Consider the following 17,228-nt stretch of genomic DNA (forward strand, 5'->3'; position numbering starts at 1 on the left):
TTTAGTGCTACGATGACTTGGTTTAAGTTTTACCCTCCGGCAATGAAACTTCTAGAATCAATTGGAGCCTATTTCAAAGCAATTAGTGAGATTAAAACAACAATGAGCATAGTTCTTATATATAGATTATTAACCAATTGTTCCGAGACGCCAACCTTGGCGCTCAAAAGAGCTTTAGTGCTGCATGCCACAAAACCTCGAATGTCTATTATCCCGCTCTATTTATGTGTTCGATATGTATGACTGAAAACATAAGTTACAGAAGCCTGCCAACATAAGTTACACAACTTACCCAGATAAACTCACCAAAAATCATAAATTATCCCTTCAAACATAATAAACATACATTTGAATATTTAATAAATTGACCCATTTATCCCATGGGTTATTTAATGAAGGTTCATTGTGTGTACAAATTTGGAATTTTTTAAAAATAAAAATGTGCATAATATTATGGAAACGCAGATAAGATATAGGTCACCTCTTTTATTTTTATTAGTAATATACTTTAAATTTTGTTTTGTTTACAGCAACAACATATAAAATCACAGATCTCAACATGTCACTACATATGTATTAACAAATCATTATCATTATGAAAGACAGCGAAATTTAAGTACACATTTTTAATATTTTACTTACTTGACATTAAATGTATACAATACACTATTGTGTATTTTTATTATTTATAAAGAATCTCTATACTCCGAGATTATATAGTCCATATATAGCATATGTTATAGTCCAGCTCACAGATATAAAGTTTTTATTTTTGTAATATTGTGAGCTTAAATTTCATACCCCAATGTAATGTACGAGTAACTATGTTACAAAAGTATGTACATGCGGCCACAGGCTTTCATACTTTCTGTTCTTACACAGTTAAATTTTGCACATTTAAAAAAATTCAATTGTATAAAGTTTTTTGGTCGGAAATGCATAAATATTGAGGGAATTGTAGGTGGGATTGAAATACAAATTTTATTCCAATTTATTAAGACTCAATGCAAATAAACCCTCAATTTTTTTAGTATAATCAATAATGGTTTGCTGTTTACTAATACTGTATATTACGGACTATACATTAATTTATAAGGATTTTTTTTAAATATTTTTTTTTCTAAAATGTTGTTACCACAAAATTTGGGGCACCCGTGGAATCCATTTTCAGGAGCCAATTATGTGCTAAAATTGAGGGCTGCCTGTGTGTAATCAGAGAAATCTGTGTGTAAAGCAGAGATATGCAGTAGAATATAATTCCCAAGACATTTTAACATTAGAGCAAAAACTCTTTCACCTACAGATGAATTCACAAAGATGTACTTTAATACGTCAATATATAAAACTTACATCGCGCACAGGTAGACGCCGTCTGGTGGTCTTCCTGAACTGTCAACTGGTGTAGATGTTAAGAAGTAGTGCTAATAGGTATTTATAAATACTACAGCAGTTTGTTTTGACAGCAGGTTTATTGTGCATAACTAATTATATATTTTTTTAAATTTAAAGAATAATATTTTTTTTTTACATAAATATATGCTAAAATGACAATAACTTGTGATTACTCTAATGGCTGCAATCACTAAGTTCATTTCTTTGTCTATCAGGAAAAGTGTTTACATGGTTGTCAACAGTGTTTTTGCAGAATTTTGCGTAATAATGTCTTTTGACGTTAGTGTTAGGTTAGGTTTTTTAAAAATGTGAGTCAAAATTATAAAATAATAAATGACATTTATTATTTTATCTAGATTTTTTTTTAATCTCTAGATTTGTACATTATGGTGTAGATTTTTTTAAATGTAAAATTGCAATGTTGCATATTTTACAAGAGTTAAAAACATATATACGTGCTGGTAATATATAAGCACATTGTGTACTTGCAAGGCAAGGTTAATAAATAGTAGGAAATGATTTTCCACTACGGATTTAAAGACCATGAATAGGAAAAGGAAAGAAGATAAAATACAATTACATATTGAATTGACACTGGCTTCAAATTATAAGATATGTATTTATTATATTAAAAATAACTCATTCTACATAAAACACATTGCATACATATTATAAGGAAATCTAATTTGAATATGCACTTAGCAATTTAGATACTTTTAAAGAAAGATATAAGCACCAATAGTATTAACTTAAAAAATTGTGTCTTAAAATCACTACAGACTTGCGATGAAATTCTCAGTTGTCTACTATTCAATGATTAAACAAACCACAGTAAAAATCCTTTACGAGTCACTTATTTACTTAAACTCACGGAGATGTAGCTGTGTTATTACAGCTGCTTAGTACCTACAAATATTACCGACTTTATTTATAAAGTAATTGCTAAACAAATACCGCAAATTACAATATTGTCAGCTTTAAACTGTCCGAGAGCTTTACGCAATCAAATAAAATTACAGACAGGTTTTATAAAGAGGTTAAACTTAAATTATAATTGTTACAACAATGCGAGTTCTAGATATTAGTAAAGACGACTTTGTTCAACAGTGTAACTAAGTAGAAATGCAATCATTACATTACAAACCATTAAGATTAATTTATATTAATTCTTTATAATAAACAACTTCTGAAAATAAAATCTTACAAAGCACAAATGATGACCGAAAAGACAAAATAATAAATCTAATATATATCATCATCTTCATCCATCGCAAAGTCAACACCAGAATCTGCCGCATAGATTGGACTGAAACAAAACAAAGCTGTAAATAAATGTGTTACTAATCAATCATTTCATGCTCCTGGCTAGATTATATTGTAGGGACTACTTAGTGGCTTTCCAATGTATCAACAACAAAATAAAAATTTCACACAAAATAATTCGGCACCCAACTCTGTCAACACGCAAACAGTAAAGAAAAACAAAACAATAAACAACAACTCTATTCTTTACCGCATAATTTTAAATTAAAGAGTACACAAACCTGTTTTTAAATTCATATGTAAAATATTTATAGGTGAAAGTACATAATTTATGTTAAAGTAAACATGTAATGCAATTATAATTCAATTATTTCAGTGAAAAAATGGGTCAACAAAATTTAATACTCTGTTATTTAATGAAATATAATTATGAATACTATGATAGTGAACGATACAAGAAAATATATACATATACATTTTTTTTTTAACACATCCATTTAGGATGGATGTTTTTTACGCCTGCGGGCCACCAGCGACAGGATTTTGTAATTATATACATATAGTTTAACAAAGAGATGGGTACATAATATTCATATAAAAACATTAAATAATTCATTCTTTTCTGACTTTGAAATGAGGCCAGCACAGAAGGTAAAAACACCCTTCCCGTCCACGAGCATCAATCGACCAAACGGGTAGAAATACCTATCCCGTTCTTAGTGTTTTTATTGTATGTTAATGGTATGTTTCTAGAATGGTTAGGTGGCTGCTGGTATAAATTGTGAACCAATTAAAAAAAGATTCTTTTAAACTGTAAAGAGACAAATAGGAATGGTTTTATTTTTAAAATATATTATACCGTGGGTATACTAGCAGAAAATGTTAACTCTAAATTCCCTGTTTGAATAATCCCTGTTATTTAAAGCTTTTAGCCTGAATAAAATACCCGCTATTAATCTAAAAGTTGAATTTACTTTTAAAACCACATATATATAACATTTTAAACTACTTGGTGTACTTTGCCAGTTTATAGTACGTTGAAAACTTTATTATTGCATCATTAAGTCGAAATTGCATATTTTCGAATTAAAAAAAAAAGTTTTTTGTCAGTACACCCAAGATATATATATATTTAACCGCCCTACACATACGAGCTTACGTGATATGCGTCTTTTTTCCGCACCATTGCGCTAACCCTGTGCCAAAAATATTTTATGCGAGACAGACAGAGGGAACACCCTAACGAAAAAGTACATCAGTTCCGTCCTAAAAGCACCTATTATAGCAAAAAAAAAACTCAGGTAGGAATACACCAAACATTGTTTTCATGATTCTGTAGAAAAAAATACGATTTTTTTCTACGGAATTCACTCGGAAAATAACCCGAGAGTAGGGTGGTTAAAGTAATCCAATATAAAGTAAGTCATAAGTCAATATAAAATGTGAATACTCACTTGATAGCGCGGCAAGTGAAGAATACGATCCGCTTAAGTTTTCTGTTGTAGAGGAAGTAGTTGAAGGACCACAGGCAGCCCGGCTCGCCGAAGGGGTCGGAGGCGAGGTCCGGGTTGTAGCTGTAGATGTCGCACTCCGGCATGGCGATCTCGTCGTCCACGGCGGCCCACAGCGCCCCGCGCAGCCCGCGATACTGCTCCCCCGCCACGGCGCTCAGGTTGGCGTCCACCTGCTGCATCACCCACTGCAGCGACGGCTCTTTACTAAACTCGTGACTCTGGAAATGTTTTCACAAATTTATATACCATGTCCGCCTCCGTAGTGTAATGGTTAGCGTGTTCAGTTACCGAGCTGGGGATCCTGGGTTCGATTCCCTAGGGGGGAAGGGGGTGTGAAAATAAATATCAGTGATTTTACACTCTAATATTTATTTAATATTACCCTGGACTGGTTCCTGATGCGCAGGAGTGATCACCTCGCCTTCATGTAAGTAACGATCAAGATAACACTGCCTTCAATACCATGCAGTGCCCTATGCACCATTGCGTGCGGAATAAGGGTAAGAAGAAGAAGATATACTATTTAAATACTACTGTAATTAATGGTGCTGGTACACTTCTTATGTCAACAATCACCATTTTTACAAACTATAAGATCCACCTTAATTTTTAAGCAATTTAAAAAAAATCAATTAAGCATTTGTACCATTTTTATTATTAGATTGCAAAGACAGACAAAAAAAAATCTTGGTGTATAAAACCGAACTGCCTTTTAAGTCCCCGAAAATTGCCTCCATTCTCTGTTTGCCTTAAAAAACAAGGCATTATACAATTGTAGTGTAACTACAGATGCATGTGTGGTGGACTACATTTTTCATTGTACGACTCCCATCACTATAATGTTGCCAGATAGAGATAGGTTTTTCGCAACATTGAATATTTGTATTTTTAAGACTGGCAGGAATTTTAAATCAAACACTAAATACTTTAATATTAATTTTGAGTATAAGACGCACCTGAATTTCGGGGAAATTTTTTTAAAAGAAAAAGTGAATTTTATGGTTTGTAAAATACTGTTAATGTTAATAGGATATTCATCTTTATTTCATTAAATTAAAATATAATATTGTGTTAACTGCCAGTGTCGAGTTTGAGTAAATATTATAGGTACATTTACAATGCATTTTTCAAGCTATGTTGAAATGAAATTTATAATCCTATGAAATTAATAGACAAAAAAATGCCAATAAATTAAGCAATTTTTTGATTTTTGCTTTTTTGTATTTATTGTCATAACAAGGTTTTAAAAAAACTATATGAAATAAACTCAACCAATATTAAGATATCTTTTTCCATTTTATTAGAATATTTTTTAGGGTGTTTTGTTTTTCTAGCTATATATTTTTTTCTCTTATTTTACATAATATAAATACATATTAACAACATATTGCAGGATTGATCAACTTGCCTTCATGTATTTAACGTTCAATAAAACACTGTGTTACATGATGCAGTGCCTTATGTACAAAATCTGACTAAAATTTTTCTTCCTCCCTAACATTTCTATACATCAAAATATTAAATCTAGAAACTACGAGTAGTTGTAAAAGTTAATGTATGGGTATCCTCCTACAGAGACGTGATATAATTGTAATACTTATAAAATATATAATACCTTTGCATCGGAGAAATCATAGTCATGAAATGCAGAGTTGAGTGTTGCAATCAAATAGAATAGGGTTTTTCTAGAGATTGTATCACAAAGCATTCCCTCCTCGTCCCCAGAGAGACTCCGACTAGAATGCATAAAACGGACAATGATCAGAAGCATTCGGAGAGTGACGGACGGCAGATGTGTGGTGCAGTCGGGGCGCGGAGCTCACCTGTAGGAACCGCAGCCCGGGGACATGCCGAGAGCGGTCTGCGGAGGAGACAGTGCCTGCAGGTCGTGCGGAGTGCCACCCTCCGACGTGAACCTCTTGTACAGGGCCTTGTCTCCGCCGGCCATCTTGCAGCTATAGCTCTCTATCCGGCCCGATATCGCGCTGTCTCCAGTTTGGATGGACAGGGCGCTGTTGATGGCCTCGAATCTACTGCTTTCCAAAAGCTTCATTTTAAGCGTTTCGGCTATTAGCAATACGGATAAGGATTACGCGGTAACAAATAACAATAATCAACACTCGAGAAAGTTAAAATTTAACTCTTATATGACAACTTCGTTGTGTTCTGAGCGTTGTATTTCCCACTTGAAAGTTTCTGAACATCGTTGTAGGGTGTATGAATATACCTTTTCTTTTCGAATGTATTAAGTTAGCACTGGGGTAAAGAGATATTTTGCGTATATTATCAACATATAAAGGATTCGATAACATCACAACAGCTAGAGAAAGTGTTTTGAAAAGTTCTGTCTTAAGATATTTATAAATAGACCAAAGATTGGCTTTGTTTCAAGGGCGAGTCCAAGTTGAAAAACTTCTTTATTGATAAACAACAACTGATTAGTGTTCAGAGTCTATGAAATAATACATGGCTAAGAAGGAACAATCACTCTGTTAAAATCACAAATGAGCACGGAAAATATCAACCAAATGATATAAAAATTGTACAAATCTCTTTTCACAACTTTTACAGCTACCCACTAACAACGGCAGACATATTTTTATTTACACTTCGCAGTGCTGCCATTACAGAAACTTGTTTGCAAACAACACCAAAAATGTTAATAAACATGTAGGTAGGTAACCTACATTTCGATAACGCATCATTTATCGCGACCAATAGAAAATCTAATTATGTGTGTACTCTGTTTTTATCGTTTCTCTATTTTAGTAACTTCAATTTTTGTGATATTGCAACTTATTGTAATAATCGTTAATTCTGGATGTCGATGTATAACTTAATAATAAATAAAACCCTTATCCGCACCCCAATGGTGCATAGGGCACTGTGTCATATAAACGCAGTGTTATCTTGATCGTTTACACATGAAGGAAAGGTGATCAGCTCTCCGCTTCAGGTACCAGTCCATGGTAATATTGAATAAATATTACAGTGAAAAAATCACTTATATTTTATTTTACCCCCCTTGGGAATCAAACCCGGGACCTCCAGAACAGTAGCTGAGCGTGCTGACCATTACACTACGGAGGCGGACAGAATGTATAACTTACTGAGATAAAAAAAAACGCAAAACACGAATCGAAAATATTTGCACAACCCAACCAACCAATATTTTTTCTAACACACTATCCAAAATAAAATAATTTTGGATAATATCTAAGGCACCACTTCCGTGAAATACTACCTCGAAAGCGCTTACACAGGGGTAAATTTTAATATGAAAATGACAATTAAAAAAATAAAAGTCAATCGTTTATGTCTGGGGAGAGATAAGTGGAGCAGCCATATTATTGTACCTTCTCCTGGAGCAGCAAAACATATCTGATTCTAAGAGTACCGAAAACCAATAGATCGGATTTTGATCAGAAGGTTAATTTCTAAATTGATTTTAAATATTTCGGTCAGAGGGTTAATTTCTAAATTGATTTTAACTGCTCATTTTATTTTTGTATCAATCTATCGTAATGTTGTTATTACAGCTTAAGGATACCAAAATAAAGTACACCATAGCGGTATGACCAATATGTGCACCCGTCATAAAGCAGCTGATCATGCTTGAACGTTATAGAACGTAACTCATCATAAACGTCAAAACTGGGTCATAAACAAAGATTATATACTGTCATAAACGTCAAAACGTCAAAACAAATAATTTTAGTCTTTATTCTGTGGTTATAATTTATCGGATACAACAGTTCAAAAGTCAATTTTGTAGATATTTTTTTACCATATTGGTATAGTCGGAGGCTTATATAAAAACGTTCAACTGCTTTTTCTTTCTAACAAGAATTTATTAAATCAAATTATCAGGTAAATAATGTACATAACAATACTTTTTCATATATTCCATTGATATCTTCATATATTATTTTTATCCTTTAAAAATTGGATTAAAATTTTATTTTCAGAAATAATTATAAACCATGGCCCTCAAAGGAGTAAAAGTTGTTGAAATGCTGGGATTGGCTCCTGGGCCATTCTGTGGTATGGTGTTGGCTGATTTTGGAGCTACCGTTACTATTGTTGATAAGGTTACATGAAACTTTGATTTGTGTTTGTGAAATAGCATTGTATTTATGCCAAAATAGTATTTATATTGATGAATTAGTATGCTTTGGGGAACATTTTATGAAATTTTTATGTAACAGAATACCACATTCATAAATCTATCAAATCAAATATTTTATTGTATATTTCTTAAGTGTACTTTCATTATATTTTCAGATTATTCCTACTACGTTCAACGTTTTAGGAAATGGAAAACGAAACGTGGCCTTGAATCTCAAAAGTGATTCTGGTAAAAAGATATTCAGAGATTTTTGTAGAATGTCTGATGTGTTAATTGAACCATTTCGACCAGGAGTTATGGAAAAAATGGGACTAGGACCTGATGTATTGTTGAATGATAATCCAAAATTAATTTACGCTCGATTGACGGGCTACGGTCAGTCTGGAAACCTAAGTCACAAAGCTGGTCACGATATTAATTATGCTGCAGTATCCGGAATTTTGTCCATACTTGGAAGAAAAGAAGACAATCCACACCCACCTATCAATATTGCGGCTGATTTTGCTGGTGGCGGTCTCATGTGTGCCCTGGGAATAGTAATGTCTCTTTATGAAAGACAATCATCTAATAAAGGCCAAGTTTTAGATTCTAGTATGGTAGAAGGCCTGGCATATATATCTAGTTGGATTTTTAGATCTCAAAACTTACCTATATGGGGTCAATCTAGAGGAGAAAATATTTTAGATGGTGGAGCCCATTTTTATGACACCTATAAAACTAAAGATGGAAAATATATGGCAGTTGGGGCCATTGAACCTCAATTTTACAAACAGTTATTAAAGGGATTAAATATAACTGCAAATGAAGATCAGTTTACAGATTTTGGAAAACAGAAAGCTACCCTTAAGGAACTTTTCAAGAAACACACACAAAAGGAATGGTGTGAAATATTTGATAAATATGACGCCTGTGTCACTCCTGTAGTTGATTTGAAAGAAGCTTCTACACATCCTCACAATGCTTCTAGAAATAGTTTTATGAGAAGTTACGATGGTGACATGATTCCGGTTCCATCGCCTCGATTGAGTCGGACTCCTGCATCATCCCTTGCACCGCACCGCCCTCCTCACCATGGAGAACACACAGAAGAAACATTGCTGTCACTTAATTATTCTCCGGATGAAATCAAGGAGTTTAAAGAAAATGGCGTAGTTTTCTCTCATCCAAAATCAAACTTATAATTAAAATAATATAACGACTTGATGTTTATATGTTTATATATATATATATATATATATATATATATATATATATATATATATATATATATATATATATATATATATATATATATATATATATATATATATATATATATATATATAAAGCTTTATTTTTAAGGATTGTATATATGTGTGTATACTGTATTTAATATAGGGGTTTCTAAGGTGCATTTCAAAACAAATGTGTGTAATAATATTAAAATGTGACTTAATACTTTTATTATAAAATACCTTTAATAGTAGTTGTGTATTACTTTATTAATTCTCATAATGAGCTCTTGTAATATTAATTTTCTATTTTGGTCTAGATAAGACTCTATGACTAAATTTTCCAGCACGCACTTTAATGACTTCAAATCGAAGATAATATGAGTATTATTTAAATTCCAGTTAGCAAATGTAAGACTAATTCCATTTTTTAGACAATTTAATCGTTTTTCAGCAATATAAGTTACAAATTCATAAAAACCAACATAGTCAATCCCAAATAATGATTTTAGCATTACTTGACAATGTTCCATCCAGCCTTCCGTGTCTTTAAATTCGATAATTTCTCTCTCGACCATGTCAATATTCTTTTTTAATGATTTTAACATGATATCTATATTGCAGCCATTAACCCAGTTGTGGTTTATAGAAATAGTATCTTGGACATTGTAAACTTGGTGATGCCAACCAGAAGGAACGAAAATTGCATCTCCCGCATGTTGAGTTACTTCAAAATATGTGTGGCTATCGTTCAGTAGGCCTTCGATATTGCTAGGTAAACTTCCCGCTGTATCAGCAAACTTTAACTCCTCACCCGGCGGCAACAACACCCATTTTTTTTGCCCAACAACATTAGCCGACCAACTAAATGATGTATAAACATCTGCATGGAAGGGAGTCCTGAAACAATATTAAATATAAAAAACTAACTCTAGCAACTAAAAATCGAAAATTAACTTTTCGTCAGGTGACTTTTGTATGTAATGAGATTTTTTTTCTACATTTCTTTCAATTTAAATTTTTAATAATATGATATATAATAGATAAAATAAGTATAAGATAAGAAGAAAAAAATATAACTGTGATCCAAGATGATAAAACTAATTTATTTAAGTTGGAATGATGAATAAGGGGTAATTTTGATAGTCCTATTTTTTTTAAGAGCCTGAATTACATATTTTTTAATTATTACTTTTACCTCCCGGGAATCGAATTAAAGATTTCTAGCATGATACCCAATCGCACTAACCACTTTACTAAAGAGTCAATCAAAATAAATATCAGTGAAAAATCATTGATATTAACTAACTAACTATATTTATTTTGTAAAAAACCTTTTGATACCTGAAGTTCAGGATTGATTGCCTTGACTTATGTTATTAGTAATCAAGAAAACACTGTGTCCATAAAATGCATTGTCCTATGCGTTATTAGGTGCTGATAAGGGGTAAAAGAAAAGAATTATAAGCATAAAGGTGGAGACTGACTGGAGCATTTCGTCGTAACATCGCTCGCGACGAGCATCACCGAGCGTCCGAAACTATGGATGGAGCGCTCGGCTCGCTATACTGACTGCCTGAATGGTCGCATCGTAACGTGTTACGTTACGACGAAATGCTCCGGTCAGTCTCCACCTTAAATGCAACATCTCATTCATGCTTCTTTAGGACTAACTTTGTTTAGATGATAAAGTTATATATATTTTAAAACATTTTTTTTTTACATTGATGACAATTATTACGTTAGCACAACTAAGTACGTAAATAACTTAATAATTAAAATAAGTCTAATACAGTTTATTAACTTATTTGAAGTGAATTGTGACAGGCACATGTGTAGGTATGAGATAGAACTTGTAAAACTAAACATTGTGCAGAGCACATATTTATTTAAGGGTGGTGACTGACCAGAGCCGTTTCGTCGTAACCTAACACGTTACGATGTGAGCATTCGCACAGTCAGAACAGCGAGCCGAGCGCTCCATCCATAGTTTCGGATGCTCACTGCGAGCGATGTTACGATGTTACATTACGTGAAATGTTCCGGTCAGTCACCACCCTAAGGTGTACATACCATGATCCCTTTGGTCCAAAGTAAACGAACATATAGTCATCCTTTTTATTATCAACCGCATATTCATTCAACCAATCTGATGCAAAATATTTTGGCACACTGTAGAAATTGTCTTCAGGATTTTCTCTTTTTAAATGCCAATCTTTTAAATATAAAATACTATCAATAGAATTTTCAGGTGTCATGTTTTTTATGTAGTCAATATATTCTCTAAACAACATATACTTTTTTAATTGGTCGGGATTCTTGCAATCGGTTACCGGAACCATCGTAGTTCCATATTTAGAGGAGAGTGTTGGAAAATTGGGCATGCCTTCTGATGCCCACTGTATAGAACTCTCCCAGTCATTTGCGACATTCTTTATAATACAGGGTATATTTTTAAATAGATAATCACTGAAAAATTCCGAATACGATTTTCCCTCTGAAATTTCTGTTATGAATTTCGGGATAGATTGTTTCTCTTTATTACAGTCAATGACATCGATATTCAGCATTTCTAGAGACATTTTAAGTATTATTTTACGTCTGTCGAAATATGTTACTTGAATGCAATAATTTGTAAACACTTAACATAACAAGTCTCGAGCGAGTTATTTTTTTTATTTTGAAATTCTGACTGACAATTTGAAAATTTTGACACAAGGATCTCGTTTTTCTTTTGCCTATGGTTCGACCTTAACCTTTGACTACCAAAATTCGATACATTGGGTTTCGGTATTCTATCGAGAAATACTGCATCCGTCGGATCTGACGTTACGATTTATAAAAGTATTAGGTATTTTGAAAAGTATGTTAGGGATTCCTTCAGAGTTGCGCAAACAATAAATTATTCTTTGGTATTTAGAATAAAATGATCAGTTTTATGTTAAATAACGTATATATGACAGAAATTGAAGTTATAAAAATACTTATCGCGAAAAACAAAGTATAATAAACTAATTTTGTTTCCGTGAAAAGTAAGTACAAATGTAAAATAAACAATATGCAATAAATTGATACAATTATAAAACACATATATTAGCAAAACTATTTTTTTAAATCGTTGATTACTCACACTCCTACTTTGTTTGGCCGGTAAACCGGATGTTATCAATTAAGTCAGAACTTCGACTTTCATTTGATTTGCAGTATTGTGCGCACGGCGTATAAAGGAGAAGCATTTATTTGTTAGTCGATTCTGTATAAGGTTGCATACATTTAATAACTCCGTATCGTAACTCCGGCTGTGAATATTTTGTCTCGCCGAATGAATAATAATAATAGATTTATGTCAATAATGGTACAGAGTGTTTACAAATTATCGTACATATTTTACTTTTGAATATTTATGTTGAAATTATGGTATTTCTAACATAGTAACCCTAAAAGTCTTGATGGTCAAAGGGTTAACCTGTTGCTATGCGTTGTTGTGAGCGATCCTGCGACGTTCTACAATTGTCAAGACGTTCTTTCTCCAAATCATTGATCAGTCGAGAGCAATTGGATGTTTTAGAACATTGCTCATCTGTCAAATCATTTGCTTGTTATATATAATCTTTGCCTGTTATCTTGTCAAATAGTATGTCGAAATAGTATTAAAATGTTAGGTTAAGCGAAAAGATCTGTTTATAGATGTTTATTTGAATTACATTAAACAAAATCAAAGATGTTTCTTTGGATAAATATAATTCTGACCTTAATTGGGCTGGTGAATTCTGAAATTGTTCATATTTGGGGACCGGGCTTATCTCCTGATACAATAACATTGCCCGCAAGATATTTTTTTATGGAAGTGAAAAACCCAAAAGACCGGTTAGTTGTATCATTTATAAGCATCTTATTGAATATTTTTTTCGATATTAATTTCTTTTGTTTTATTCTAGTGTGTTAAGAGGTAACTTTGACGTTAAAATAAATGGAGATTCATTATCAGGATCTTGTAGATTATGGCTCGATATTCTAAATCGGAAGGATAATTCATTTATCGTTCGATACCGTCTTTACGAGTCCTGTAAAAATTTCAAAATTGCAGTTAAATACAAAGGTATCCATGTGGGTGGATCACCATTCTCTTACCCGGGTAAGTCATCATTTATCTATATTAGAATTAAAATGGTATTTTGTTTTCAATTATCTTTACATAAATGGAGAAAAATTTACAAAAACATAATTCACACAATAAACAGAATTCTCTCAGTAAGTTACAACCAGGGTCCCATGTAAGTAAAAGGGGGTATAATGAGTTCTCTAAATGATTTAAGGTCCCATAACAATATGATCACATTTTATGAAAATATAAATTATTGTTATTGTAATAGGTTATGTAGATATTTTTATTTTATCTATAGGTATGAATTATGTAAGTACAGAATTGTAAAATAGCTTTTTATTATAGATAACGGAAAGGATCATTAATAATCCTCTAATATATATTTTTTTATAGGTACAGTTTATAATGAAGATTGTGATTGTCCGCTAAAAGATTTTGATGCTTGGTCTAAAGATTATGGTTGTCCCGAAAGTATAGAGCAATTAAATAGAGATTTGGAACCATTTCACAATGTAAACATGAGCACAGTTTTGGAAGATGTATTGAATAATTATAACCACCCTGGCAGTATGAGTTTATGCCATTATGTTGTGAAATCTAATGAACTATATAGAAAATGTTATGGCCAACATGTGGGCTTTCATATCTTTTCCGATGCTACACTGTTATCCGTAATGAGGAAGGTGGTACTTCCGGATCAATCCTTCTTTATCAACCTAGGAGATTGGCCGCTCGTAAAGAAACATTCTAAACAAATCCCATTATTTTCTTGGTGTGGAAGTGTCGACACAATGGATATTGTTTTACCTACCTACGATCTAGCACAATCGACATTAGAAAATATGGGAAGGTAATATATACTAGTACTTTCTTTTTTAAAATTGTATACTGTTTTCTCATTTTATTATTTATATTTAGTTATGTCGTGAGTTATATGATAGAAAATGTTACGCAATAACAGATTTCACTCAAGTAGTATTAAAAAGTGCATCTTGGTCACAAATTTTCTAACTGTTTTTTTAATTTTATCAGAAGACAATGAACACGCTAGTCTAGTGTAAATTGACCTCTTTGAAAAATTCTAGATACGTAGTATTAAAAAAAATATTTGGTGTTAAAAAAGGTTTGGTGATGAGATTGATGTTTCATTTTTTTAACACGATACAATATCTCCTAAAACAAGTTCTTGTTAACCTTTAAAACATTTTTTAGGTAATAATAATAAAAAAAATAGAAATGGAATAACAATTAAAATTTACTCAAATATTCTAAAAACCATAAGCATAAATTAGTGCATTAACAGAAATAAAAACTTTCAGACATTTAAGAGATTTCTTTAACAATAAATATTATTTAATGTTTTAGGGTGATGTTAGATATGCTATCTGTGCAAGGAAATATTGGACTGAAATGGAATGACAAAATACCCCAGGCTTTTTGGCGTGGAAGAGATTCTTGTAAAGAAAGACTAAAGTTGGTTGATATCGCAAGAGCAAACCCATCTTTATTTAATGTCTCGTTGACTAATTTCTTTTTTTCAAGAGATAAGGAACATATTTACGGTCCAAAAGCTCCTCTCATTTCTTTCTTTAAATTTTTTGATGTTAGTATTTGCATATTTTGTATATTAAAAGCACTGTTTACTTTGTAGTATGAAATATCACAATTAGTATGCTTTGTTTGCACAACTTACGCGCTTGCTGATGCTTGGGTAAGGAACCTAGTAGTTGACCTAATGAGGGAACGGAGGTTTTGACACTGAATATCAACAATGCGTAACTAATTCAAAGAACAAATAAGTTATTACTATTGTGAATTAAACAACAACAAAAAACACTTTTATTAGCAAATTTCCATCATGTTAATATTTTGACAGTTGTATTCCTAATTTTTCAGTTTAAGTACCAGATAAATGTTGATGGAACCGTAGCTGCTTATCGGTTTCCATACTTATTAATCGGGGATTCATTAGTATTCAAGCAGGACTCGCCGTATTATGAGCATTTTTATCATCAAGTCCAACCTGGAATTCACTACGTTCCTATTAAAAGAGATTTATCAGATCTCAAAGAAAAAATACTCTGGGCCATAGATAATGATGATGAAGCTCAAATTATTTCCAACAATGGAAGAGAATTTGCACAAAATAACCTAATGCCTAAAGACATAATATGTTACTATGCTGTTGCTTTCAAGGTAAGACATTGGCTGTATTCTACAATTCTGGTAAAAGTTTGACCAGTTTGATAAAAGTCCATACAAAAAAATAAATCAAGAGGTTCCTCGCTCCCTGTACCCTGCCCTCATATGAACAAAATGTATTGAAAAACTGAAGCAGATGTATTCTTTCAATATGATGAATTTAATGCTACAATGGTTGTTAACAAAAATTTCCAACATTATTTGTATATCTCTTGAAAAAAAAAGCAATACTCTATACATAATTGTCTGTTGCATATCTGATTTTCCAGTACATAGTTAGTTTAACCTGTCCAGGCGTATGGCCGTACATGTGTGACCATACCAAATATTCCTCATAGGAGTATGGCCGTACATGTAGGGCCGATACAAAACATGATATATATATATATATATATATATATATATATATATATATATATAAACATTTTTAAAACATAGTTTACCCCAAAATTATCGTAGTTTCGACAAATCATGTCTACTAGTGTAAATAAAAAATATATCCAAGAAAATATGTTGCTGATAGCATCAAATATGATACAAAATTATAATAAGTAAAAAAAAACAGAAAAAAATGACTCCCCAGATACAGTTTTGTCCGCAGAAACTCACTCCCTTACAGGTTAAGATGTGCCACTTTACGAAGTCTGTATAATATGTACATGTAAGGTTACGATACACACTATTTTATCACTCAAAAAAACTAAAATATTTTTTTGTTTATTATAAATACTATTGTATAATTATTAATTTATTTACCTTTTTTAAATTTGACTAATATTAAATGGAAAAAAAAAATATTCATCGTACACAGAGTATGAAAAATGATATAGTCTAATAAACATTTTAGAGATGCGTTATGTAATAGAATGGTCAGTTTTTCACAAGGTTAAACTTAACTGTTAAATGGGTAATAATATTATTATTTGCAAGGTGGGTGTTATCTCTGTAGCCCTTATGTTGCAATAAATAAAATGTGTTATTTCAGGAATGGTCAAAAAGGGTTATTGATCCGGGAGAAATATATGAAGGAATGGAGAAAGTTTCTAAAAACGATGAAGTAACCCAAAAATGTACCTGCTCCAATAATTTACCAAAGGATGAGCTGTAGGAGTGTTCCAGTACAAGCCAAATTGAATCTCCATTCCACCCACCGCCTTAATAATCTGTGATATTGTATAAAAGATTACCGCTTGTTTGATCTGAGCCTTTCAGGAAATACCTACTTTCAGAGAATAATATAAAGGGTTTATATATTCTTATATTAAAACAATTATTTGTATTTTTGACAATTTTTATTTTGGTGCTAAACAAAAAAATACATTTTCAACTGAATAATTAATTCATTGACAATATGCAATATCCATTGGTTATTAAAAACGATTTTAGTAATTTCATTTCCCATTTCCCATTTC

At 31.9% G+C, this 17,228-nt stretch overlaps 4 protein-coding genes across 4 annotated transcripts; 2 read left to right on the forward strand and 2 right to left on the reverse strand.

The window, feature by feature from the left end:
- Positions 1-1,995: 1,995 nt before the first annotated feature.
- On the reverse strand, positions 1,996-6,774 carry Maf1 (repressor of RNA polymerase III transcription Maf1). Its single transcript, XM_088266274.1, has 4 exons — positions 5,993-6,774; positions 5,785-5,905; positions 4,110-4,387; positions 1,996-2,698 (listed from the first exon to the last, which is right to left on the reverse strand). Exons 1-4 carry the CDS (start codon positions 6,220-6,222, stop codon positions 2,635-2,637), a joined length of 693 nt encoding a protein of 230 aa, XP_088122400.1. The 5' UTR covers positions 6,223-6,774; the 3' UTR covers positions 1,996-2,634.
- Positions 6,775-7,850: 1,076 nt separating this feature from the next.
- Positions 7,851-9,539, forward strand: Amacr (Alpha-methylacyl-CoA racemase). The gene is made up of 3 exons (XM_088266273.1): positions 7,851-8,039; positions 8,138-8,260; positions 8,454-9,539. The coding sequence occupies exons 2-3, from the start codon at positions 8,153-8,155 to the stop codon at positions 9,477-9,479; spliced, it is 1,134 nt and encodes a 377-aa protein (XP_088122399.1). The 5' UTR covers positions 7,851-8,039; positions 8,138-8,152; the 3' UTR covers positions 9,480-9,539.
- A 40-nt stretch (positions 9,540-9,579) lies between these two features.
- Positions 9,580-12,595, reverse strand: JMJD4 (jumonji domain containing 4). The gene is made up of 2 exons (XM_088266272.1): positions 11,583-12,595; positions 9,580-10,409 (listed from the first exon to the last, which is right to left on the reverse strand). The coding sequence occupies exons 1-2, from the start codon at positions 12,089-12,091 to the stop codon at positions 9,755-9,757; spliced, it is 1,164 nt and encodes a 387-aa protein (XP_088122398.1). The 5' UTR covers positions 12,092-12,595; the 3' UTR covers positions 9,580-9,754.
- Positions 12,596-12,635: 40 nt separating this feature from the next.
- Positions 12,636-17,095, forward strand: LOC148305747 (protein O-glucosyltransferase 2-like). Its single transcript, XM_088266271.1, has 6 exons — positions 12,636-13,376; positions 13,448-13,644; positions 14,008-14,464; positions 14,980-15,217; positions 15,511-15,810; positions 16,802-17,095. Exons 1-6 carry the CDS (start codon positions 13,231-13,233, stop codon positions 16,922-16,924), a joined length of 1,461 nt encoding a protein of 486 aa, XP_088122397.1. The 5' UTR covers positions 12,636-13,230; the 3' UTR covers positions 16,925-17,095.
- Positions 17,096-17,228: the final 133 nt, after the last annotated feature.

The sequence above is a fragment of the Brachycentrus maculatus genome, unplaced genomic scaffold (assembly GCF_059751285.1).
Source record: "Brachycentrus maculatus isolate JH-2025_06_01 unplaced genomic scaffold, ASM5975128v1 h1tg000263l, whole genome shotgun sequence".
Taxonomy (NCBI): domain Eukaryota; kingdom Metazoa; phylum Arthropoda; class Insecta; order Trichoptera; family Brachycentridae; genus Brachycentrus; species Brachycentrus maculatus.

Bases quoted from the DNA above. Each gene is read 5' to 3' on its own strand.
- JMJD4 (XM_088266272.1), bottom strand. From the start codon at position 12,091: ATGTCTCTAGAAATGCTGAATATCGATGTCATTGACTGTAATAAAGAG. The intron at 10,410-11,582 runs GTATGTACACCT...ATATTGTTTCAG, and splicing joins TTTGGACCAAAGGGATCATG to GACTCCCTTCCATGCAGATG.
- LOC148305747 (XM_088266271.1), top strand. From the start codon at position 13,231: ATGTTTCTTTGGATAAATATAATTCTGACCTTAATTGGGCTGGTGAAT. The intron at 13,645-14,007 runs GTAAGTCATCAT...ATTTTTTTATAG, and splicing joins ATCACCATTCTCTTACCCGG to GTACAGTTTATAATGAAGAT. The intron at 15,811-16,801 runs GTAAGACATTGG...GTGTTATTTCAG, and splicing joins ACTATGCTGTTGCTTTCAAG to GAATGGTCAAAAAGGGTTAT.
- Maf1 (XM_088266274.1), bottom strand. From the start codon at position 6,222: ATGAAGCTTTTGGAAAGCAGTAGATTCGAGGCCATCAACAGCGCCCTG. The intron at 5,906-5,992 runs GTGAGCTCCGCG...TATGCATTCTAG, and splicing joins CCGGGCTGCGGTTCCTACAG to TCGGAGTCTCTCTGGGGACG. The intron at 2,699-4,109 runs GTGAGTATTCAC...GTTTTGTTTCAG, and splicing joins TTCACTTGCCGCGCTATCAA to TCCAATCTATGCGGCAGATT.
- Amacr (XM_088266273.1), top strand. From the start codon at position 8,153: ATGGCCCTCAAAGGAGTAAAAGTTGTTGAAATGCTGGGATTGGCTCCT. The intron at 8,261-8,453 runs GTTACATGAAAC...TTATATTTTCAG, and splicing joins CCGTTACTATTGTTGATAAG to ATTATTCCTACTACGTTCAA.